This window comes from Metarhizium brunneum, chromosome 2 (assembly GCF_013426205.1).
Source record: "Metarhizium brunneum chromosome 2, complete sequence".
Lineage (NCBI taxonomy): Eukaryota > Fungi > Ascomycota > Sordariomycetes > Hypocreales > Clavicipitaceae > Metarhizium > Metarhizium brunneum.
The window spans coordinates 4,694,120-4,718,566 of record NC_089423.1 but is presented as its reverse complement, the minus strand read 5'-3'; the positions used below and the strand labels follow the sequence as shown (position 1 = coordinate 4,718,566).

The window sequence follows — 24,447 nt, the reverse complement described above, 5'->3', positions numbered from 1 at the left end:
CGTTCGCTGGAATCCGGCTCTCTGGATGACGAGGACGTCTCCTCGGCAACTCTACTGACTGCATGGCCTTCCCACTCGACGTGACCCGAAAGGACGGAACGCATGAGCAAAGCCCCCTCTATGCTGCATACCCAACGGCAACGAGTTCTCTCGGTTGGTGCTCCCTACCAGGAACAAGGGCTAGAATGCCATCGACGGGTTCAACGGTCCCACGGTCCACCACAGGGCCATGTCCCAATAAGGTCTGACGAGAATTGCCTCGCTGACTAGTCCTGCTCACACATGTGTAAATGCGACTCGGGGCCAATCCTTCGGCCCATGTGTCTCGTTATCATCTTCTCGGTGCTTTCTCCATAGAATCACGCCGGTCAGTTTCGCCCTTTGCCTCGGGCGACTGTGCTTTCCAGTATCCAGCCACTTTCGCGACGTCTTTTAGTCCATCGCTCGCTCTGCTGTTTTGCTCGTGTGCCTCCCAGGTTGTGGTCTCTGCCATCCACAATTTAGTTCCCACCAACTATCCACCTTTCCACCTTTCCACACATACTATAGGTACATTGTACATACTAACTATGGCTAAAGATCACCAAGATTATGGACTGGGAAGGAATCACCTAGGAAAACATCAGTCAGCGTCAATCGTCCCCATTTGTCACCGAGGAATTCCTGGGCACTGAACAGCCCGCACGCTCTATTCGGGATCCATGGCGTAGACATGGTGTACAAACACAGTGCTAAGAGAGCCACATACTCCGTACATTCGGCCCAAGTTGTGGTGTAGCAATCCGGAGTACTACTCCGTACCACCACTTCAGAGATATGCATGCCCAAAACATAAACTTATGCAGGCAACCCAATTTGGTCGATGCTCCATCATATTTGTCCCGCCTCGCCGGGGCGGCTCACGAACCAGCGGTAACGGGGACGTTGGAACTGTGCCACAATCCCATGCTGGGCATGATGCGAGAATGAAATTAGCCATGTTCCTCTAGCTGGGGGATGGAGGGACCCTACATTGCATATTGACACAATGTTCGGCCCCTGGCCCCCTTGAGGCCCGGAAAGGATCTGGTCCTTTCCGCAGTTGCTATCCGGAATCCGGGAGTGTATATTGTCGTCGTTTACTCCGTATCGATTGTCCATCGACCAAGTCAATCAATCGTTACAGCAAAGACTCAGAAGAAAGACAAAGTTGCTGTGGAGGGGAAGAGAAACCAAGGCTTGCATTAGCCAGTCAAAAACACACATTGTAAGACAGTCTGCAACAGGGACACACTCACTTATCTCCCATACGGAGTACAGACGACGGAAGAGATGTGTCTTGGTTACTGAAGTTCCCTTTCCCTCTCTCTTCTCATCTGTGGTTCAACGCCTTTTCAGCCGCAGTCCGCCCCCAGGAGCTGATGCTGGAATACTTGCTAAATGCTCTAATCCCTCGATGCGATTCGTTCAAGGGTCGCACGGGGACTGTGTGGGAGTCGGATTGTGTAGCCCGCCGGCCAATGCAGTGTAATGCGTCAAATATGACATGTCCTCTCTCTTCCAGTGAATGATATACTGTTGCTAACATGGATTATGTACTGATCACACCGCGCTGTAGTTGTGCTAGTCCAAGATGAGACTTCTCCGATCAGACGCGTCGTAAGGGAAGATGCAAACATTGCGCTCTAAGGTCATAGTCTTAGAGATGGGCCGAGTTTTCGCATGCCAACAGACCATGGGATTGCTCGTTCATACTGCATATCATATCTACCCACAACAGTCTTTTGTCAATGGCCTCGTTCCAATAAGGCTTGGTTCCATGCTATTGGCCGGTGTGGCGCCGCCGCAGTTTTAATTGCTTTACCGAGTAGAGTGCCACGCTTGCAGAAGCTGGAGATAGCTGTTGACTTCATGTATAATCTGCGGCTCAGCACCAAGCAGCAGACCATGCATGAGTTGTCAGAGTTATCTGGCGTGTGAAATGATCATGGCCTCCCACACACTGACAAGAAGTTGGTAGCAGGATTTTTCCAGAACATTTACGTATGTCGCTGGGAAAACTACCCGTAGGAGGGTGCCTGAAAGCTGATGGTTGGAGCATCTTGTCCACTCAGTCAGTGTTATGTCGACCTAAGTCTCGTCTTACTCGCCAAACTCGAGACCCAACGGGGCGTTTCTGGGTTCCATCTAAAACTTCTATCCAAGGTATCGTAGATATCATGGCGTGATCCGTCCCCCCCGGTTGTGCCTTTTCTTCCCTTGATTCGTCTTCACTTGTCTCTTCGTCTGTTATGTGGACTTCCTTGTCTACCAGCTCTTCTTGAGAAGATTTGGCAAAGAGGTCTTCGGTATAAGCCCAATAGGGAGTGTCGAATCTTCCATGAACAAAGACAATATTCCTCCCTTCGCCTTTGATTTTTTCTAGGCTAGCGTATGGTGTTGGCGTAATGACTTGTAGACACTTTCGTTTCAAGTCTAATCCTCGAATAAGGACGAGCCCGATTGTTCTACAGTACTGAGGATCAAGGGTTGCGTCATTGGGATTTGGAATGAATGGCAAGTCCTCCGCCGTTCTGGTGACTACCACTTCCGGAGTCATTGCGATATCTCGATCACCTCTGATTTCGGGAGTACCCGTAAATTGCCGGAAGGCTTCCGGCCCTTCAATTTCGACCATGGCCAGTATTGACCCGTTGATAGAAGCCGCTAGAAGTTCTGGGGTGCACTGGTAGTCATAAGATATAATTCCAAAAACCCCACTATTACTGCCATGATATGAAACCACAAACGGTCTTGCGGACGAAATAGCATGGCCGGACCAAGTGACCCGCGGTGGTCTCAATCGCTTGTTCTCGATATCAATATGAGAATGATAGTATGACATCATTTGCATTGACCTGAAGTGAGCAGCAGTTCTGGAGGTAAATTCTGATGGTTGCGACGGAAGCATGCTGAACGAATTCTTGGTTGCGTTCTTCAATACATCCACGACATCGGCAGGGCCATCTTCTGACATGTATATGACTTCGGCAGGACGAATCCTAGTGATCAGCTCCACAAGGAGGTCTAAACCTGTGCCCAGAATCCAGCCTGGGGTGTTTATTATAAGGGGGCAAGTACGAAGCGACCTTTGGTATGTGCCATACAGGTCGGTGGCGCAGGAGACGAGAAGATCGGGTGCTGAAGCTGGAGTAACAGACGCCAAAGAGTGGCATCTCAGAATTGTGTTCGACGGATCGTCAAAGGCAGTGTGGGTAAATGGGACTCCGAAGTTCGGGTTTGAGACGCATACGAGAGATACAGTACCAGGTGGAGAAAATTCGGGCTGTCCAGGGTCAAGGTCAAGCACTGCCACTCGTTTCACAGGATTCTCGCCATTTGAAGATGTCAGAAGGCGGTTCGTGAGCAACCTCGAGAAGGTCGACTTGCCTGCGGATTTTGGTCCACAGACAAAAGTTGTCCGCTGGCCTGTCTCTGAAATCGACAGCAAGGATGCCAATTTCTTATTCCACTCCGGTGGAGAGGCCAATTCTTGAATAGCACATCGCCTAGGCGCATCTGAAGATGAGACTATCTGCAAATATGTCAGTCAAGTTAATTATGTGGCGAGCCATTTCGATACATACTATTTGGAATGTCTGCCCTCCAGCCATGATCCCATCAACGGCCTCACTTGGCTCATTCCATATTCTCCGAAATAGGGGTGAAAGACGACCTAGCTTTCTTAAACCACTCGTATTAGGATCATTATGTAATTCCAGTTGAGTGTCTTGAATAGTTCGAATCACAGGCAGAGCCACGCAGTGGGGGGCGGAAACCCAATGTATGTTCTCGGCAGCATGTAGTGTTGCTCCTGCTAAAGTGACTTCACCGCCTACTACTCTGATTCCAAAGCTTCCTAGAACAAGAAATCTCTACAGGCATTTAGCGGCTGCATCTCGTAAATATGTGGCACAATAACATACCTCACCCTCATCCAACGTAAGCTCCAGGGCGCCCCCCGCTTTTGTTCGACAATTGCTTTTGGTTAAAGAAAAAGAGGAATAACTAATGGTCTGGGATAAGGTAGCGGAGAATGAAGATTGTACATCTTCTGATATTTGATTATTTGGCAATCGTCTTGAAAATTGTCAGAAGGAGGTCGTCAAGACGAGGCAGTTTGTGCTCAGCTTACTCGGCTGCCTTTGGATCATCCGCCGCTAGGAGTCGACGGCCATCATTTCGGAGTTGAACACTCTGTTTCGAACTCTTTTTAGGAGGACGAGTAACATTTCTATCAGGCCTAAGAGTCTGGAGAGCGCTGAAGGAGTTTATACTCGGTGTCGACGGCTCTGCAAGGTTTGCAGGCTCAGTGGCTTGGCTTTGGGCCACAGAAGCAGCTTGCCGTCTACGAGCAGCAATTGCACTGACGGCGCTGACCGGAGCTAGAGAGAAAGGAAGTGTTAGCGTAGAAGACCTATGGCACGACTGGTTTTCATTTTACTAGAAGATTAATAAAAGGAAGAGGTTAGAGGCGTGTGGTTCGTACACTGAGGAGGGCCTTGACCATCCAGCTTGCGACGCTTACTAGACGACATGCTTAAGTCGTGCAATTCAAGTGCAGGCTCTTAAGAGCCTAGCCAGGGTACTGCTAGAAATTAAGGAAACAAGGCTGCTTTCTTACTCCAAGGTAAGACTTCGACAAGACATTCAGGCAAAGAGCGGCTAGGAGAACCAGCGACGAAGAAGGTGATGTTTCTTATCGATAAGCACAATTGCTGCAGGCTTGGCAGTTTTTCCCTGCCACTCACCTTTAAAGACCCTGAACGCGGCGCGAATGTGGGGCCTCGCGCAGAGCCGTCGCCAAAATTTCACAGCTCAAGTGCTTTCGCCAGTCTTCAACCTCCCACTTCTTCAACTCAACAACCTGGGATACCAGCCAATTGTGCTCTCGCAACAGCACATTGAGTGCACCCCTCTCGTCCGCAATGGCACCCAAGAAACATTTCAAAGTTCACTCTTTGAACAAGCACATTGAGGACACGAAAAAGGGCCTCAGTGCTGAAGCTCAGTACAACAAACGACCCATCCCCAAGTCGAAAGTTTCGATCAAGAAGGAACCCGGCGCTATCGACAAGGCCATTTTCGGCAACGAGTCTGAAGACGACGAGAGTGGTAGTAGCAGCAGTGAGAGTAGTGATGAAGACGGCCCCGACTTTTTGCAGAAGCTTCAAGTTTCAAAAACATCCAACACTGCAACTCCCAAGAAGCCCGCCAAGAGAGACGAAATAGCCGACAGCGACGATGAGCGCCGGTCGACCGCCAAGAATGTCACGTCTGCCAAATCAAAGCGACCTGTACAATCTGGTGCGCCTTCATCGGATGACACTAGCAGTGAATCCGAGTCCGAATCAGGATCTGGGGCTGAGTTGAAGTCAGTCAAAGGTGAACAGAAAGTGAGAGCAAACGGAGGGCCATTGAAAACTGAGGCTCCATCCAGCTCTGGCTCCACCTCTGGTTCTGATGAGGAAGAGGAAGAAGGAGATGAAAGCAGTAGTGACGATGAGCCAGATAAGAAGGCCACTGCGACAAAAGTCAAAGGCTCGACCTCATCGGACCAAGAGTCTAGCGATAGCGCCAGTGACGACGAAAGTGACGACGAAGGTGAGCCAGCGGCTTCAAAAAAGCCCAAGGCAGCGATAACGTCGACCAATGGCACTTCCACAGCCACCACTTCGGAGACAAGCTCCAGCGATGAGGGTACTGATGATGAGGATCAGACGGCCGTCCAAGCAAAACCAGTCGCTACGAGGAAATCAGTTCCCGAAGAGCCATCAGATGATGCATCCGAAGACTCGAGCGAAGAAGACGCAGACGTGTCTATGCACATTGCTGATCGTCAACATGATCCTCGGGCCACTGTCCCAGACTTTATCGCCCCAGATTTTATTCTTCGCAAGAGTGACGGTGGGACCAACGGACAGGACGTTGCTCGTATTTGCAACCAGGCCAATCTGCAAGGGAAACAAGTCTGGTACTTTACGGTGCCAGCTAACGTACCCATCTCAGTTGTGCAGAATATGGAGATTCCTATGAACCAATCTCAAAGCGGCGACAGCGTCTTCTCACATGATGGCGAAGACTATGGCATTTCTATGGACAGTATGACTCCAAAGAGCTCGATTCAAATTCTAATACCCTCTTCTGACGGAACGCGATATCAATCCGGTAAGGCTTCCCTAGCACGCTCTTGTCCTATCTCAACTTAAATAACAGCATGGCTGACCGGGATCTCTGTTCAGCCTCCCGACCAATCGACCAGGTAATGCAAGTCAAGAAAATCACACAACTTGGCCAGGGTTCAGGAGCTACTTCTTCTGTCGGCCCTACTCCGAAGCCACCGGCTCGACAACAACCCGAGGGCCTCAAAGCCAGATATCAACCTTATGGAGTCACTAGTCCCATGGGTCAAATTGGTGTAGATGCATCCTTCCACATTGAAGATGATACAGAGATGGCTGATGCTCCTGCTCCTGCTCCTGCTCCTGCGATACTCGCTGGCAGCGCACAGAACAAGTCGGACAAGAAGGAAAAGAAAAGGAAGGAAAAGGGGGAGTCTGAGACGCCAAGAAAGGGAAAAAGAAAGCACGTTTCTTCTGAGGATGATGCGGTCGCTGCTACAGAACAACTTATGGGGGAGAACTTGTCCGCAGAAACCAAAACAAAGAAGCAGAAGACTGAGCGCGTTGGGAGTCCCGATCTCGGATCCGATGCGCCTCCATCGTCGGCTGTTTCCAAGAAACAGACGCTCCTTGTGCCCCCGGCGATTCCGGGGTCAACGCCCTCGTCGAAGTCCAAGCGTAGCAAGTCCAAGCCTGAGACTCCAGCGTCAAAGCCTCGTGAGACGGCAGTTCCTGTCCCTCAAGTGCCAGGATCCTCTCAGCACAAGGTTTCTCCTGTTCCCATTCCTCAACCTGGTGTAGCCTCCACGCCTGTTGCAGACAGAGACAGCAAGAAGTCCAAGAAGAAGAAGACAAAGACTCCTGATGCCACGGCAAAAACTCAGCAGAGTCCTCCTCCAAGTGCACAGCCAGCAGGCAGAAACAGCAAGATTAAGTTGACTCCTGTACCGATGCCAAAGCTGAAGACCACAGGCTAGTCACCTCGACCCGGCTCTGGGCAACAATTTCGCTGGTTAAAGAGCACCGGGCATCCATGATCAAGAGCTAATCCCTGCTAACGAGTACTGGTTCCGGAAAGAAGGTGATATTCCGCATGGAATTTTTTGTTCCCTCGGTCAGGAGAATCGACGAGACGGGCTATCCAATGATATCAAGGATAGGTTGGCTATTCTGCACAGCTACGGTGCCCGGCGTTTTAAGGATATGGGCTACATTTGGCAATCCTTTGGTTGCGATTTTGATTCTGATTGTGATTGTGATTCTGACTCTGATTTTAATTTTTGATTCTTTTTTCCCTTGGCTATTTGGACTCCAAGAGCAGTGTTTGTGCTCGGAGATGGATGAAGGGGATGGATATTGCGGAGATGACCGTATAAAGGTCCGTGGCATAGGATTGAGGTAGTGAAATCAAGCAGGTAACACTCTCAAGTTAAACTGTTTACGGTCCTCGACTCGTGGTTGCTATTGGATATTGAATGTGATGTTGCCTCCTCAACAACACATCTAGTATTGAAGTGGGTATACATATGATGGAATCGACTTGTTCAAACAGCAGCTCTGTGCGATTCAACACCCAACACTATCGACATGAAACGTACATGCGCGACGTAGCGATGGACAAGAGCTGACGGAAGCAGGACGACAGCATCCAAGAGAGTAACCACCAGCACCTACATATTTATCTACATGTAGAGTTCAAAAGGCGCCGGCAGCTACAAAAACATCCATGGCCCGGCAGCACATCACCCCTCGGGAAAAGAAGCGACCGAGCTTGCCAAGAACAAAACGCAGCACAGGAACCAAGGCACGCTCCGTACGTGTAATCTTAAACCAAAAAAAAAAAAAAAAAATCGTGAAAAGCAGCTCCTCCATGTTTGGCCCGCGAGCAAGGGCACACTCGAACACCCGTGCAACCAACCCAACAGGCCTGAACAAGCATGAAACTCGCCCTCCGCATCAACCCCCCCTCGCCACTGTCACACGAAACGAAATCCTTCCCACAATGCCGAAAAGAAAATCAGCCATGCATCCCGACGAAACATGCCGCATGTGGCGCTCTGTGCCTTGCATCTCGGAACAAGGGTGACGGGGTGACGGGGGGGAGCCAACCATGCCAGCATCTGGCCATGGCCTGCCGAGCATCAATGTCAAATTCATCAAAATAGTACTCCATACCAGTGACATGAAATGCGTCTTGTTCCTTGCTTTAAGTACTTTTAGGCAGGGCAGATTGCGAGCGTCCGTGCCCCGTGCGGGCTTCGGAATACATACGTACCAGGCAGCACGACAAGACGAAGAAGCTACGAAAAAAAGCAATAAATTGAAAATCAACAGTACTAGTAGCAATAACAAAAATGCGCAGCTTGCCGTTGGCAAATGCGGCCGTGGAACCGGCACACAGGACGGGCCTGGCAGTGCTGGTGCTGGTGCTGGTGCTGGTGCTGGTGCTGAATCGGGTTACCGACGCAGGTCTTGGCATGCAGACAGACAGACATTGATAGTTTCTGCTTCCCGCAGCAAAAGAAATAGAAATAGTATGTAAAGCGACTGTTCCGAAATCACATCTTGCGAATAGTCGCACTCCGCACAACTACGTACATACATGCTACACACACACATCAAAAAGGTGCATGGATAAAAAAAGACGTCGGCCTTCATCTCCACATGATGAAAGGAGCAAGGGAGCCGCCCAAACAATTGACAGTACCGCAAGGCCGCCCCTGCTCACCGAGAAACAATGTCGGAAATAATGGTTCACCAGGGGGGGGGGCCGCTATATTTGGGTGTTCACGGCCGTGGCGGGTAATTACAGAAGGGGGCTACGGGTTCATATTATGCATCAAATGCATGTTTGCGTGTCTAGAATGGCCCATCTGCCCGTGTGTCTTGACTTGATCAAGCAGCCGCTTCTCCTGTGCTCAATGGAGCTTCTTGTCGGGCCCGATCCGATATTGGTTCGCCGAGCAGCATTGCGGACGGAAGAGTTTCTGTCGGTGACGAGCCCTCTTTTTTTTTTTTTTTGCAAACCTTTCTACCGGCACTTGGATTCCTCGCCGCCTGGGCTGGGTGGATGCGCAAACTAGGAGAATTATGCAAGACCAGTAGACGGCCAAGGTGCCTGGGATCGGTGACGTCGGTTCTTTTGCGCGTGCTGCGGGTGGATTTGTTGAAATACAATGTCCGTTCGATATGACTTCTCCATACATCTGTGTGCTCCGCACTCCGTAGTAGTGTATCGAATTTATGTACAGAGTGCGATTTATTCAATTCAATTACTACTACATTACTCTTGGCCCCGCCTAGACCCAAAATCTGGTTTGGGTTGTAATGACCGGCAGAAGTGACCAAGGCTGACACTGTCGCCCTATTTTCCACAAACTTTAGCCATGCAGAGCTTCCCAGTGCCAGCTACCCACATGTAGCCGGTATTCTAAAAATTACACAGAAAAGAAGGCATGCGTACTTTGTAACGATTAATTCTTCGCCTCTTCCCCAGTCAAATTGCCAATCGTCATCGCCTCTTCTAACAAAGACCCAAAACAGGCATCGGACATGACACGGCTTGACAAGTACCCCAACTGCTCCGTATGTTGGTGGACAATAATACCAGATACTACTCTGCAGTGCTAGCTGACAAAGGGATGGAGTCGTGGGAAATTGCTTCTCTGCCCGACTCGCCTGGGCTGACGTGATGGAACCAACAGCTAACCCACTTTGAAGGCGATGCCAAGACTCATTGTGTATTGGACGTGTGGCAGACAGTCGAGTATACATATTAACATGAATACGCGTGTTGATCTACGATCGACAACGCCTGTCAAACTGTTCCGTGCCGAAACGACATCCCCATTCCACTCCATGCAACAAGGTTGGGCCACGCCGCTGGATTGCAAGGCGATTCCACCATTTTTAGCATCATGGGCCTTTCCATCTGCCACTGCGCAAGCGCTGTCAAATGTCCTCGGCGCATTCAATCGTATGACCCCCCGGCCAGAGAGCCCTTCACTTTTGCAGGCCAGTTGTTTCTGGATTGCATATGTACCTACTTTAGGTAGTACATACATACATACATACGCCTGGGCGGGGTATCGTTTCAAGCTTCTTTGGCCTTCTGTTTGTGCATCGCGGTGGCGGCGGTTGGCGGCGACTGTTCATGTGAGTTGCGAGAGAGGACGAGGTACAAAGGCGGCATGTACCAGTACCGCCAACATCAGTCTAGAGAGAGCACTTGAGCTGTTTGAGCTTGTGTGTGCTCCCTTGAACGCCAAGGCCACAGGTGGCTGGTGGTGCCAGCCCGCGAATTCCTCATGCGTCTGATGCTCAGCATGGGAGACACCCAGGCAAAGGCATGTCGAGGCTCAGGCCCCCTCCGGTTGGCCTCCAGGCCTCGAAACTCCCAGCCAAGAGACCACATGCATCAGCCAGTGGCATGCAGACCGCCAGCCGTACTACCTTCGAGTATTCAATGTTCCGTGAAGGTTGTGGGCTGGTCCTGCGGCTTGCATGTCGTCATCCGTTTTGCCAGCACGAACCCTCTCGGTGCACCTCTCGAAAATCTACTCGCGCTACCAGAAGCCACCATTGGTCTCCGTCCTGCCGTCGTACGTACCATCATGAAGAATCGCCTTGGCGTACCGAGTGGTTCCAACGCGCACACGCTGGTCCCCGCCCTCAGGACTCCTTTTTCGCATTTTTATCGTCGTCGTGCGATGCTACAAGTATAGTACTCTTGATGCTATGTACTCTTGTTGGGTTGGTCGACATGCAATGAAAAAGGTGTGCTGTTGATCTTCAAGCATCTCTGGACCGTGCTTCCGGTCCCCGTTGGTTGGATTTGCTCGATAAATAGGGCATTCTTTTTTTTTGGAGATTAGCCATGGAAATCAATTAAGCCCGTCTTTCAGCTTGCGTAAGACTTTGGCTGTCTGGAGGCTGTCCCGCGACCGCGCGCCGCCCAGACCATGAAAACAGCCTTGTCATCAACCATGGGGAAATTGCCCTCGCAGGGGTCGTCATGCTACACATGCGACAGTCTCGTGCTCTGAAGCCCAATTGACATGACTGTCTTGACTACCTAGGTAGTATTTCAAATTGGCTCAGCGCTGTCACTTCCGTGGTAAACTCAGCCAGGGGGCGTGATGGTGATGCCCGGTGCCACTGAGCCGCCTGATGAAATGAGAACCATCCATCCATACATCTCGACATGCTCATGAGCCAGGCCTCCAGGTGTGCTGACAATGTTGTATGAGATCTAGTTTTGGATACCAAGGCCCAGTCAGTGGATCTAGATTGTTTCCGACAACAGGGTCCGAACCTGGTGGGCTGCCTCGCTTGCTGATGGTAGCTGACGGCAATGCCAGCAGGCCATTGATTAATTGCCCCCCAATGCTTGCGAGCTCCTGATGATGACGGAACCCCATCAATCTAATTGCTGCTCCGGCTCTGCCGCCCGGGGAGTCAGAAGGGGGTTACGGAGTACGTACTTGTGGAAGCTCGACACACAGCAGCTCCAACCGTCCAATGGTTATCGTGACTGCTCGCCTCGTGGCTGTTTCCTATGGAGGCTTGTGCCAAGAATCGATTTGTTGTACAGCATCATCTCCGCACGGAGTACGGAGTAGTCCCGTATCATATCCGGAGTGTATGATGGTCGGATAGCTCGGGATGGGCCACTAGGTTTTTGCGCGGTGGTTCGCATTCCTCGGCTCGCACCAGATCTAGTCTGTCTCACACCGCAACTGACCTGCCACCAAGTTGGCGATTCTGTCTAATCTTCTTGAACTCCGTACGGAGGAGTACCGTGTAGTCGAACGTCATCTGGTCCCAAGCGCTTCTTCTCTGCGCTTGGCATATTCAGAACATGTCTCAATATAATGCCATCTGAGTTGTTCCACCACTTCTGCGCTTCGCCCTTAGTACTACTGCATCAGTCGCATCTGCCTCGCATTTCCCCCTCTCTTCAATGGCACGCTCGAGACTTTGTGGCATGCGGGATCGATGCAGCTGGACAATACTGGTTGGCCAACTTGGATTGGCGACGTAATGTCTCCCAATATCGATCATGTCTTACCGCCAGTTGGCTCCAAGTGGTGCCATTTACTCCGTACAGTCAAGGTACTCCGTAGTCCAGTCCACAAAATGTGACAACTCTTCGTCGGGCTCCAAGTGTACGTATTGGCCATCGCATCTGCCGGCAGTGTGCCGCATGTAGCCTGACGACGGCCCTCGCGCACGCATCCGTTATGACGTGCCGGCATTTGCCAACCTCCGTTGCCGACCGTCAGGGTGGATGACCGCCTGCTCCTGGCATGAAGAATCGGTGTTGCAGGGCCGGCCAAGAGAGCATACAGCATGTAGAGCGCTTGATGGAGGGCCTGGTGGCGGAGGGGTGCCATCCATCTTGCCGACAAAATGCTCGATATTGTGACGGCCTGCTCCGTACGTCTCATCACACGACTCGGCCGACATGCTGGCATCAATAGATACTGGCACTGCACTTGACATTCGTCTTGCCGATGACAGCGTGTTGTTGGAGCGCCATGGCGAGAAAAGCACCTGGGCAGGGTCCAGCATCCGACCAGACATGACGTTTGGCCGCGTAAAGGTCCAGGGCTGAGCGTAAGAGCAGCGTAAGCGCATTGCTCCGTAATGCTCACCAAGCGCAGCGAGGACGCACTAGTCAAGGTTTGATCTACGCTGTTTTTGGCGGTCGAGGATGGAGGAGCAAAAGCGAACCTGCCAGCTCATGACGACATTGCAGACAAACGGGAGACCACGACGATGTTAGGCGGTGCCGCAGACGTGGATCATAGGCATTTGCTGGCGAGCCGCATCGCACTTTCCGTTTCGCCCTACGGAGTATCCGGCACTGGCGCGGACGCCGCAGCTCCGCCGGTGTTGGATATCGACTCTGCTAATCGCCAGCGACAGTCTGATATCCAAGACGCTTCGGTCGCGTGCCCAACTATGTATGTCCATGTGCTCGTGGTTCCTCGGTGCCGACATCTCGACACGGACAGCCGCACATTGCGAGAACTCCGAGCCGCCCCACTCGATCAAGTGGCTTTGGGTGTCTGCACGTGTCGGCCTCGCTTCCGTTGGCTCTCGTCTTCCAGCCAACCACACAAGGGACGGCAGGGGCATCTGGACCTTGAGCTGCAGCTCCAAATATCGATTCACTCAGCATTTGGGGACTTGGGCTACGAGTGTCCAGTCTGGTGTGTTTGATCTGAACCACCTGCAGCCAATCCAAACCCCTGTCGGGGGGCCTAGGGCTTGTGGCACCCGGCTCAGCCCACTGCAATTTCCAGCCACAACATTGAAGCCTGTCTGGACAGTTGCTGGCGACTGGTACGTACTGCAAATGGGCTGTTCCACACTTTGGCCACCTAATGAGGCCTAGCGCATAGATTCTTTTTTCATTTTTCATTTTTTCCCCATTGGCTATCTTTTTTTTTTTTTCCTCAGTCCCCTCCCCCCCTGGCCCCCCCGGCCTGGAGCGCTCCCGCCAATTTCCCAGCGCCCCCAAGATGGAAAGTGTACTTGTGTCCAATGTAACAAGTACTAATGCCGCAGCTTCCGGCGGGCATGGATGGTGGTTCATCCCTCGCTGGAGCACACGACACATGTCGAGTTGCGGTTTGGCAGGAGCTCACCGACACCGCAGTGCATTTGGATCTCTAACACACAATCTTCACAGCCGCCTGTAGTCTGCCAAAGCACCCAAACGCCCACTGAATCATGCTGCACCTCTGGGTGACATCCACAACCAGGCTCACCGCTGACCAACATTCGAAGACTGAACTCTACAAGTCATCACTCGACGTGTTCGTGATAGCGCTTCGCCGGCCTCACGCCAAGGTGCAGCTAAAACTAAATGTTAATTGACAGCACAGCGCCTGGTGCCTGCGTACCGTAGCGTAGCGGCAAAGCACAATGCGCCGGTGTGAACTCTGGTCCATCTCAGACAGGGCGTGATGCCCTTTGGCAGGCTTTGTGCTCTCGTCTTCCTTGGAAGCCCGCCCCGGCGCCAAGAAGGTTCGTCCTCGGCCGCACGGAGAGGCCCCAAACCCCCGTTCGGCCACGGTTTGCCATTTGATTCAATTAATGTGCCCATCTCCATGACCCTTTGCCCATCCTGTTAGCCTGTCGCCCTGTCGCCCTGCCGGCCAAGCCCAAGCCTCCATGTCCCACGCCCCCAGGCCGCCTCGCCCGTCCTGATCTTGACCTGGCCCGCCTGCTCCGTAGCGCAACACTGACTGCGTGAAGCCGTGCTTGCTTGTCTCCCATTCCTCTTTCCCGTGGCCTGGCCCTCTTTAGTACCTCGTCCGCCTCTTTTGCTTCCTCTCGCACCTACGTTGCTCCTCTCCTACTCCTACTCCATGCTCTTCTTCCTCTGACTTTCTTTCCACCCGCCCACGACTCTCCTTCTTCCTTTTTCCTTTCCCCTTCTTCGCCCACACGTGCCTCGAGTCGCCAACCGTCCCGCACTCCTCCCCGACGCCGATCGACCTCATCATCGTGGCACGTGCCGAGAAACCGCATCGTCTCTGACGCCTGACGTCTACTGGCTATTCGAGACCCTTCGGAAGACCCGGTTCCCGCTCAGCTTTGGATTATGAGATAGAATTTGGGTATCTTTTTTACTTCAGATATTTGGATCCGCCCTCGACGGGACCTTGTCGCCCTCGAAACGCGCTCTCCGTCTTGCGGTGCGCCGGATCTCAGTCGCCTCTCGCGTTGAGAACGTCTCGTCGAACCCCGACCGACCTTTTCCCTGCCCCCCTTAACCCCCCGGCGAACCGCAATCGTGGCTTCAGCTCCGTCGATATACCTATCATGAAGGATCTTCCCGGCTCCGTTCCGGGAAAGCCGGTTCTGCCGTCGCTCTGGACTGAGAACCTGACCATCGCATTTTTAAACCGCCTCCCCAACCGCTACCATGTTGGCCGACGACGAGCCCGATCCAAATCCAAGACAATGCACCCTGGCGCAGAAGACATCACTGTCCTACGAACATCTTTCAACTTCTGGGATGGTTTGCGTGATCTTCAAAGGCACAGATGGAGAGCTTCAGACCTGCAATACATCTTCCTCATCGGATTGACCCTCTTCTCCCTTTGGATTGCTCCTCCGGCTCCTGCCCTAAAGTTTTTCGCCTTGGTAGCTGTATCATGGATTTTTCTCATGCCTGCCACGCGACAGTTCTTTCTGCCAGCTGTGACGATATGGGTTTGGCTCGTCTATTTTTTCTGCAGTCGGTATGTAGTTTCCCGCATCGTTCCACGTCCCCTCTCCCTCCGCCTTGTTTGAGAGGTGTCTAGTGTTCGTCTGCGGGCTCTGTCATCAAACCCGGCAATGCTAACCAGAACTTCTCGCAGCTTTATCCCTTACGATTACAGGCCCCATATTTGGGTTCGAGTGCTGCCGGCCCTCGAAAATGTCTTGTACGGCGCTAATTTGTCGAATATCCTCTCCGCTCACAAGCACGCCATCCTTGACATTCTAGCCTGGCTCCCCTATGGTATTATTCACTTTGGGGCTCCTGCGGTGTGCTCCCTCCTTATGTTCATCTTTGCCGCTCCTGGAACAACTCCCGTGTTTGCGCGAACCTTTGGCTGGATGAGCATACTTGGCGTCACTATCCAACTCATGTTCCCGTGCACCCCTCCTTGGTACGAGAATGAACATGGCCTAGTCCCAGCCATGTATGGTATGGAGGGTTCCCCCGCTGGTCTTGCTCGCGTCGACAAAATATTCAATATCGACCTCTATACGACCAACTTCACCAACGCCCCTCTGCCGTTTGGTGCGTTTCCGTCATTGCATGGAGGATACGCTGTGTTGGAGGCTCTTTTCATGAGCCATTGCTTTCCTCAGTTCCGAATGTTCTTCATTGGCTATGTCGGGTGGATCTGGTGGTCGACCATGTACCTCAGCCACCATTATGCCATCGATCTTGTTGGCGGCGGCCTTATCGCTGTAGGATTCTTCTACTCTGTTCGAGCGCGATACCTCCCTCAGCGCCAGGCCGACAAGATCACACGATGGGAGTACGAGTTTGTCGAAATTGGAGACCGCCACCGGCTCGCGGATGAAGAGTACGGACACGAATATTTCGGTCTCGGATTGCTAGAACAACGTCGAGAAAACTCAAGCGATGGCTGGACACTGGGAGGCAGCTCCAGCTGCAGCTCTAGCAGCGGCACACTGAGTCCAACTATCTCCGAGGACACAGTCCCAGGGATGATGGTGATGGATATATCGAGCAACGGCCAAATATGGGACGGTAATGCGCCGCCTCGAGATGTCGAATTAAGCGAAGTTGTTGTTGTTCGACAGAATTAGGAATGAAACAAGACGAAAACCGGTACGCAACTTTCACCCGCGTATAATAACACGCTCCGACGACTCGACACTATTAGCTCATCATCTTACTCGCCTCCTTTCGTCGCGGGACTACTTTTTAACGACAATTGCTTATGATTCTCGGCATATTGCCAAATCAACTTCCACATAATTAATCTTCGAACCCACCCCTTTTTTTTTTTCAAACATCTTTGGCATTCATCGGCACAGCGAATTGGCGCAACGTGGTGTTTTATCTTTTTTAATTTGGACTCATGACACTCTCTCACAAATGTGGCGGCCCTCGGACTAATTTCGTCAGTTGGCTCATAATGATGCGGAAAGGGGACGAAAAGCCACAGGGAGTGAATTCGATCCAACGTACTGCATATAATAGCCATGGAAACGGCTTGCAATGATAGAGTACGTAATGTATACATACCAAGTAATTCGTGCATATATGGGTCAATAGGGAAGGGTTAACATGCACCGATACGCTCGCTAGAGAGCCTGGCAGTGGACGGGAAAGGCGCTCATGATTTGGACATATTGGACAGGCGGTTACCTGTGATTGCCCGCAAGGGCAGGCAGAAGTTTTAGGACTTGTGGCTTGTGGTGATGAACCCAACGGGGGGCGGGGTGACTCGGTCGTCTGAAAGGGATGATCAGAGGGGAATGGAGAAAATACCAAAGATGCCACTCGCTAGAAACTAGAATTAGAAAGGAATGAATCCTTGAACAAAATGTAAAAATATCACCATATCTGAGTATTCAACAGTGACCAAAACTGGAGGGTATAGAAGAGTTGTAAACGGCCACCGACAGGTCCAGCGGACGGGATGGCTGGCCGAGTCTGTATTCACTCATGGAAAATGGTGCGACTTGATCGACTATTTGCAAAAATGCAAAGGTCACGGTCTAATGCCCAATCTACCTGGCCTGTCTAAAGCGTTTCATGGCGTTCCAAATCACGGGTTACGTCCAGTGGGGGTTGTTCCTGGTTCTATATTCAAACTCGGATATAATTGCCCTTCATAGGTCATTACTCAATTCGTAAAGCATCCTGTGGTTCATCCCAACCGCCCGTCATCTAAACAAGACTCTAGCAAGAAAAATGATGTCGACAAAAGAAAAAAAAACGTCATGAGCCTACAAGACAAATCGGGCTTCCAGAGCGCTTGATGTCCAACTCATATCTCCTTCGCTTATGCATGTCGGCTTTGCAAGATGAAAAAAGAAGAGGGGGGGAATGTGGTTCAAGAGAAGAAAAGTCAAGTGGATGTTGTCGTGACGTCAAATTTACCTGTTTGACGTAGGGGCGCTCCAGAGACCTTTACTTGTTTGTATGACCTTGTTCGCTTGGTTACCCGGTTGTAGGGAGGCGGGGACACTGCTGAGGGCTGGTGCGGCAGTGGTATTGCCCATAACGACGTCTGCGTCGTGCTGTGTGCCGTAGCCCGAGTCCTCTTTGCCGAGCGAGATGCCGCTGTCGTCCTTGCGGGTTCCGTTGCCGTCGCTGCGCGGGGCTGCGCCGCGGCCGGGTTCTTTTGAGCGAGCGCCGTCCATGAGGTGTGAGGCCTCGCGGAGCTTGTTAATGGCGCGGACAGTGTCGATGGCTGCGTGGAGGGTGCGGCGGGCGTTGAAGTTCTTCTTGATGGTGGGGAGGAGGTTCTCGCCTGCTCCGTCGGTGGGCTCTTCGGCGGCAACGAAGGCATGCTGAAGGGCCTCGTGCGCGGTGATGCGTTTGGTGTGATCGATGGTCAGGCATCGACGGATAAAGTCCTTGGCATTGCTGGAGACGCCGCGCCAGTATTCTACAGGCGTGAAGCTGTAGTCTGCGTTTAGAATGGCCTGCATTTCTTCAAAGTCGGAGTCCCGGTCGAATGGGGTGTAGCCACAGAGGAGGAAGTAGGTGATGACTCCCAAGGCCCAAAGGTCAACAGGCTTGCCATGGCCCGTTTTTTTGAAGATTTCCGGAGCCATGTACCCTGGCGTGCCGCAGGTGGTTGTGAGAACGTGAAACTGTTCTTCGTCCATGATACGTGAGAGGCCAAAATCCGCAATAAGCAGGTCCGCGTTGTCCTCTGGCGTTCGGAACAGAAGATTCTCGGGCTTGAGGTCGCGGTGTACTATACCGTGGTCGTGCAAGTAAGCTACAGCAGATAGCGTTGCGCGGATAAGGTCGGCGGCGTCGGATTCGTAGTATGATCCCTTGCGACAGATTCGGTCAAAGAGTTCACCGCCGAGAGCCAGGTCGGTGACAAGGTAGAGGTTATTCATCGTCTCAAAGTAGTCGACAAGCGTCAGTATGTTTTGGTGGCCCATGGACACCTTCTTGAGGACGGCAATTTCATTGCGGACCTAGACAACATGGCCAAGATGGTATCAGCAAGCAATCTACAGATTCTATTGCTCGAAACGGTGACGATGCGACATGTCAAATCAGGAGTCGAAAGGTTTTACGAACCATGTGCTCACGGCCTGCCATAAGCCGCTTGTTGATAACTTTGGCGGCATAGTATCGACCGGTATCAATATGAACACATTCCTTCACCACAGAGTAGGAGCCAGCTCCCAGCGTCTTTCCGACCTTGTATCTACAAGGCTGGATCTGAGGCTGCGGTGTCTGCTGTTTGCCGTCCATCTTTCTTCAACCGGCGTGTTCGCAGAGATGGAAAAAGGCGGCAGGGCGTCGCTGCGAAAGGTTTGCCTCGCGAGGCGTGGGCAGGGCCGTTGCAATCGAGGTACTATATAATGGTTTGCGGATGTGGCCTTGGGAGTGGCAGCACCGAACAAGAAGGCAATATAACTCTTCGTCCTCGGATCACGGGCGACGTGTCGAGGTATTCGTATTTTCGTCCGTATGGAGGCTGCAAAGCTCCCTGTCGATTTCGTGTTCGGCCTACGGGTGTATCTCTGCGAATTTGAGCGAGGCTCAGCTCGTACAATTTATCTGGCGGCGAGATTGTGTGGAGGAGAGACTCTCCTTGGTCAACTGGATGAGGTGGGGTCTCAGTCTCACGCAGAGGTATAGATGGGGACTGGAACCTGGAGCTTGGGTCATTGTTTCACCACAGCAGGCGGCGGGTTCTTACGAGATTGAGCCACCTTGCAGCTACATGTAGATGTCGAATGTGGTGGACCGACTGACTGCCTATTGCGCACCACCCCCGTTGACCAGCTCAACAGACACTAATTGGAACTCGGAATGTAATATCATGGACTGTGCGCCTAATCATGTTTGGCGTCATTGCACTTCATGTGGCCTTGCGCTGAACGTTCATCCTTCCGAACCAGCAGAGACTCGCTTTTGCAAGGCGGTCTTGGCCGTCGGCATCTAGAAGTCGATGTAGATCTACCTAGGGAGGTACTGGACAGTTCTTCTTGATATCGAAATCAACTGCAGCTGTCACGGAAAGCTATCACGGGCCGTTTCCAACGACAGGCTGGGTTTTTCACTCGTAGACTGGCCTAACTCTTGATTCTACCTGGCGAGATTGCTTTATTTCATCTTCCAACCGGCTCATTTGTCCTGAACATATCTCGCGGGACAGTGGTGGCATTTGCGCCACGAACTCCTCATAAGCCTGCACCGCCATATATGTTAATCTTGCGAGGTTGATTTATCATAGCAATTTTTCCGCACAACGCGGGCCTAAATCAACCATGAGTTGGAGCGTGTCAGGGGGGCTTGGTCAATGTAGATATCTATGCCCGCTCCATCAAGGAGACCTCAGCCTTGTGGCCCCTTTCGTGACTGTTTCTTTGCACTAGCAAACTTTTTCTGTTTTATGCGAGCTTCATGGAATCGTTTTTCTCTACGTCCAGGTTAGCCAGAGCCAAATGACATGCACTGCGTCTGAAAGACCCTCACATGGCTTCATATTTCTTCTTCTTCTCGCCACTTGTCTCAGTTGGTGTTGTCTCTTTGTAGATACGTATTACTTCTTCAAGGAGTTTATTTCGATTCTCGTCTGCATTCGCAGTTCTTGATCGATGAGTTTGGTCTTGGAATGTGAGGCTGTCGTTACTCGCCACATAGTACTTGGAGGATCGTACAGCAGCGTGCAGATTCCTCGGCAGGGTGGACAAAAGATCCCGCACGGAATACACAGTGGTGGCCTTGGTTTCTGTTCTATACACAATCAGTGCATCACTCCACGGTGTACGCTATCAGAAAAGGAGCCGCCTCACTTGTTCACATGCTGGCCGCCTGGGCCGCTGGATCGCGCGTACGTGGTGCTGCCTTTGGGTAACTGCGATGCATCAAAAGATTGGTACCAAGTCCTTGCTTCTGCCAGGGCCTCTTGATCGAGATTTGCATCAAAGGCGCCATATCTTTTGGCTCTCTGTAACAGCAAAGGCTGCAGTGTCCTCTGCAAAGGCCTTGTGATAAAGACAGCGCGTCGCGACAGCTGGTGGCAGATCATGATAATAAGCAAGGCCGCCCTAAGGATTGCCACCAAAGGTTGTGCGACATCAAAATGCACAATTAGTTCAGTCTCTCCGGTATATGTCAGTTTTGAGACGGATCGCCAAGTCTCTCTGCTTTTGGTACTGGCTGAGCTTAGGCAATTGTCTAAAAGAGTTACCGGAAACCTTATGATAATGAATCGGGAGCGGTGAAGTCCATGTCCTAAACTTGACTAGCGCGGCACCTACTCAGGTTTATCCGACACCCTGATTACGCTCACACAGAAGGCACACCTTCCAACCTGAGTCTGCTTACACCCCCCAAGGCGCCACTTTCCAACTCGAACTTCGCCCAGCCATTTTTTGCCTTCTTCACATCATCACCACGCGGGCCATTTTCAGCAGTTCGCGCCATTTATCGAGCCATTACTGAGTAAATCAGTCATTCTTCCGAGAAGGAAACACATTCTCCTTTTATCGACATCAACTTGTTCAAAGCAGGCTGCTCGTTGCTCCTCAGTTGCCCTGCAGCAGCACGCAAATCCTTGGCGCAGTGTTGTCACAGATACTTGTCAACCCCCAAGCATCGATGGATTCAATGCAAGTCTGCTGATACTTTATCAACCACACCAACCCCTTCGCCCGCATTGCAAAGCCTTATCCTCCCAGCTCAGCGATCAGCGTCGCTTAAGCCATCGTGCTCATACGGTGCAAGAGGCTCCAGCTTTGCTTTCCATTTCCCCAAGCTTAGGCCGAATACCTTCCGCTTTCATGAAAGAGCCTGAAGCCGAACTTCAGGCCAGTGCCAACTTGTCCCCCGTGTCACCATCGCCTGTCCACACCGCGGCGCCGCTTGTTGTTCCAGCACTTCAAGACACTGTCGATACCATCGACGCCATGGTTGCTGCTGCTACCGCTGGTGTCCCTGAGGCCCTCGTCGACCAGCCCGTTGTCGATCCCGCCCTCGCTGATGCCACTGACAACGACGATGTTGTAGATGACGACAGTTTTAACGACCCATATGGCGAGGATACTGAGCCTGCCCAGCCTGCGCAGGCCCATCCTCCGCCAGAGCCCTCAGAAGCCAACGACGATTACGCCAAGACATTCGACTCGCCCATCGAACCAAACGAAGGAGGTGAACAGGACATTGATCAACTAGTGTCGTCGAGTCTGCAGGAATCCAATCTAGTTCCCATTCCATCCGAGCAGTTGAACGTCAGTCGATCTTCAGAAGTTAGCCCTGCTACCGTCCATGACCCATCTGCAACGTCTACGCCTCCTGTTTCAAACAGCCATCAAAATGCCCAGCATGAACCTTCAGCCAACCCTCCCGTCCCAGCACCATCAGACCATAGAGGGGATGACCAGCAAGACCAAGACCAAGACCAAGGAGCCCAGCCTAAGCCCACAGATGGTCCAAATCCCGCTGTTACGGAGTCGCAAAGTTCACCGTCGCTTGATATCCAGAAACTTGTGGCTGACCTCACTGCCAAACCTACTGAATCCAATGCCGACTCTGATCCATCTCCTGCTTCGCCGGCACAGGCTGAACCGCCCACGGGTTCTGCATCTCTGTCGTCCTCGACTACATTGCCATCTACTTCCTCCCTTCCCCCAAGGCCTCCCCAACCGCACTCCGCTTCCCCATTGTATGCCTCACAGCATCATCCCGCTGGAGCTAACCCCAATGCAACCGCAGCTGTCGTTGCTCAGCCAAACACTGGTCAAGCGCCATCATATCATATCGGCAGTGCTCCAGGAACCTCCACAGACCCCGTGGCCAGCCTTCCCCTCCCCCCTGCCAGCGGCCTGAATGTTTCACCGTATTCAACCCAGACTGCACCTGGGTACTCCGCGGATCAGGGTCGTGATGTAGAGTACCAACGCCAATGGGACCAATTCATGGCAGACGAAAGACAATATATGTCTGAGGCTAAGTGGGATCGATTTCCTGAAGGTTCCCGCATCTTTATTGGTATGCCATCTTCATCCACCGCTTGAAATGTTTGCTAACTTCGCTTTGTTCCCCAACAGGCAACCTCTCAAGTGATAAGGTTTCCAAACGCGACGTGTTTGAATTATTCCATAGATATGGTAGACTTGCACAAATCTCTTTGAAGTCCGCATACGGATTTGTGCAGTATCACACCATCGATGAAGGCCAAAGGGCAATGGAGAACCTGCAGGGAATCGAGATCAAGGGTCGTCGCATACGTAAGTCTCAGTCCTGTTTCATCCTGGGAACACGACAATTCTAACAGGGTAGATAGATCTGGAAATATCTCGTGTACAGGATAAGTCAAAGAAAGACCGCAACCGAAGCCCAGACAGAGGCCGCGGCCGTGAGAATGGGCGGAGAGGGGATAAGCACGGCCGAGATGATTATCGTCCCGGTAGGAATCACTCACCTCGTCGTAACGATTACCACTCGAGAGACGACAGTTTTGGCGGGAGAGACCGTGGCTACAGCGACTCTAGTCGTGGCGGCCGAGGACGGTCCCGATCGCCCCCGTACGGGCGCAGTGATCGTGATCCCTATCGGAGACGAAGCCCGAGCCCACATGGTCGACCTCGTAATGAACCAGAGCTTGATATCCCACGAAGATACGGCGCCGATGTGCCAGATGTGCAAATTATCTTGCAGCCCGATGTCAATCGCGATTTCGTAAACTGGGTTGAGGGGGCCTTCAAGGTCAAGGGCCTGAAGACGCAAGTTATGTACTTGCATCCTCGCTTTCCCAAGGATCAAGTCATTCAGCGACAAGCAGCAGAAGGTGTACATGGCGTTGTGGACTTGGATATCCGTGCTCAAAATCTCGCCAGAGTCCCTGTGCAGGTGTTCGACCGCTCTGCTGGAAGCAACAATGTGCGCTTTGATCAATACGTGGACCTCGACCCTGGCACTGCAGCAGAGGTCATTCTACGCGCCAAGTCGAGTGCCGCACCTGCAAACTACAACCAAGGCTATGGCAGCAATGGAGCATATCAGAACCCCTATGGCACGCAGCATCAGCAGCCTGCTTATGGTGGAGGTCAACAGCCAACTGCGTACCCTCTACAGCCACAGCAACCACCCCCAACTTCAGCCGCTGATATTGCCAGCTTGATGGGACATGTTGATAACGCTACACTTCAGCGACTGCTATCGACGATCCAGGGCCAGTCATCAGCGCCTCCAGCAGCTGGGAGCTACCCTCACCCTGCGGTTGGTGGTGCCCACACAGCTCATAACCCTCCAGTTGACATTCAAGCTATCCTGGGGAGCTTAAGCGGTACAAACCCCCAGCAACATGCACCTTCACAAACACCATATGGGGCTCCTTATGGAGGTCAGCAGTCAAATGGAAGCAGTAATCAAGGTGCAAATGGGAACAATGGAGATGCTGCCAGCCAAGTACAAAATATCATGGCACAGCTCGCCCGCTATAGACAATGATATTGATCTCTCTTCGGTGGTTTGATAGTTTAGAATGCGTGGCGCAGGATGGAATGTTTGACTCTGTTTGGCCCTGGGAGATGAATGCTTGTAAGTAGATTATTCACA

General features: G+C 52.0%; 6 protein-coding genes across 6 annotated transcripts; 3 read left to right on the top strand and 3 right to left on the bottom strand.

Annotated features, from left to right (window-relative positions):
• Positions 1-2,089: 2,089 nt before the first annotated feature.
• Positions 2,090-4,556, bottom strand: GRC3 (Polynucleotide 5'-hydroxyl-kinase GRC3; the record flags this gene model as incomplete). Its single annotated transcript, XM_066130335.1, has 5 exons — positions 2,090-3,553; positions 3,606-3,893; positions 3,945-4,098; positions 4,154-4,403; positions 4,508-4,556. The coding sequence occupies 5 exons, from the start codon at positions 4,554-4,556 to the stop codon at positions 2,090-2,092; spliced, it is 2,205 nt and encodes a 734-aa protein (XP_065986531.1).
• Positions 4,557-4,946: 390 nt separating this feature from the next.
• G6M90_00g043790 (uncharacterized protein) lies at positions 4,947-7,117 on the top strand (the record flags this gene model as incomplete). The annotated part of the gene is made up of 3 exons (XM_066130334.1): positions 4,947-5,952; positions 6,028-6,186; positions 6,261-7,117. The coding sequence occupies 3 exons, from the start codon at positions 4,947-4,949 to the stop codon at positions 7,115-7,117; spliced, it is 2,022 nt and encodes a 673-aa protein (XP_065986345.1).
• Positions 7,118-14,978: 7,861 nt separating this feature from the next.
• aur1 (Inositol phosphorylceramide synthase catalytic subunit aur1) lies at positions 14,979-16,487 on the top strand (the record flags this gene model as incomplete). Its single annotated transcript, XM_066130333.1, has 2 exons — positions 14,979-15,400; positions 15,521-16,487. 2 exons carry the CDS (start codon positions 14,979-14,981, stop codon positions 16,485-16,487), a joined length of 1,389 nt encoding a protein of 462 aa, XP_065986568.1.
• A 1,299-nt stretch (positions 16,488-17,786) lies between these two features.
• On the bottom strand, positions 17,787-19,131 carry cmkB (Calcium/calmodulin-dependent protein kinase cmkB; the record flags this gene model as incomplete). Its single annotated transcript, XM_014692225.1, has 2 exons — positions 17,787-18,848; positions 18,955-19,131. The coding sequence occupies 2 exons, from the start codon at positions 19,129-19,131 to the stop codon at positions 17,787-17,789; spliced, it is 1,239 nt and encodes a 412-aa protein (XP_014547711.1).
• Positions 19,132-20,220: 1,089 nt separating this feature from the next.
• Positions 20,221-20,917, bottom strand: G6M90_00g043760 (uncharacterized protein; the record flags this gene model as incomplete). Its single annotated transcript, XM_014692224.2, has 3 exons — positions 20,221-20,305; positions 20,362-20,622; positions 20,682-20,917. 3 exons carry the CDS (start codon positions 20,915-20,917, stop codon positions 20,221-20,223), a joined length of 582 nt encoding a protein of 193 aa, XP_014547710.2.
• Positions 20,918-21,671: 754 nt separating this feature from the next.
• On the top strand, positions 21,672-24,339 carry G6M90_00g043750 (uncharacterized protein; the record flags this gene model as incomplete). Its single annotated transcript, XM_066130332.1, has 3 exons — positions 21,672-22,878; positions 22,938-23,117; positions 23,174-24,339. 3 exons carry the CDS (start codon positions 21,672-21,674, stop codon positions 24,337-24,339), a joined length of 2,553 nt encoding a protein of 850 aa, XP_065986449.1.
• Between the last annotated feature and the right edge of the window lie 108 nt (positions 24,340-24,447).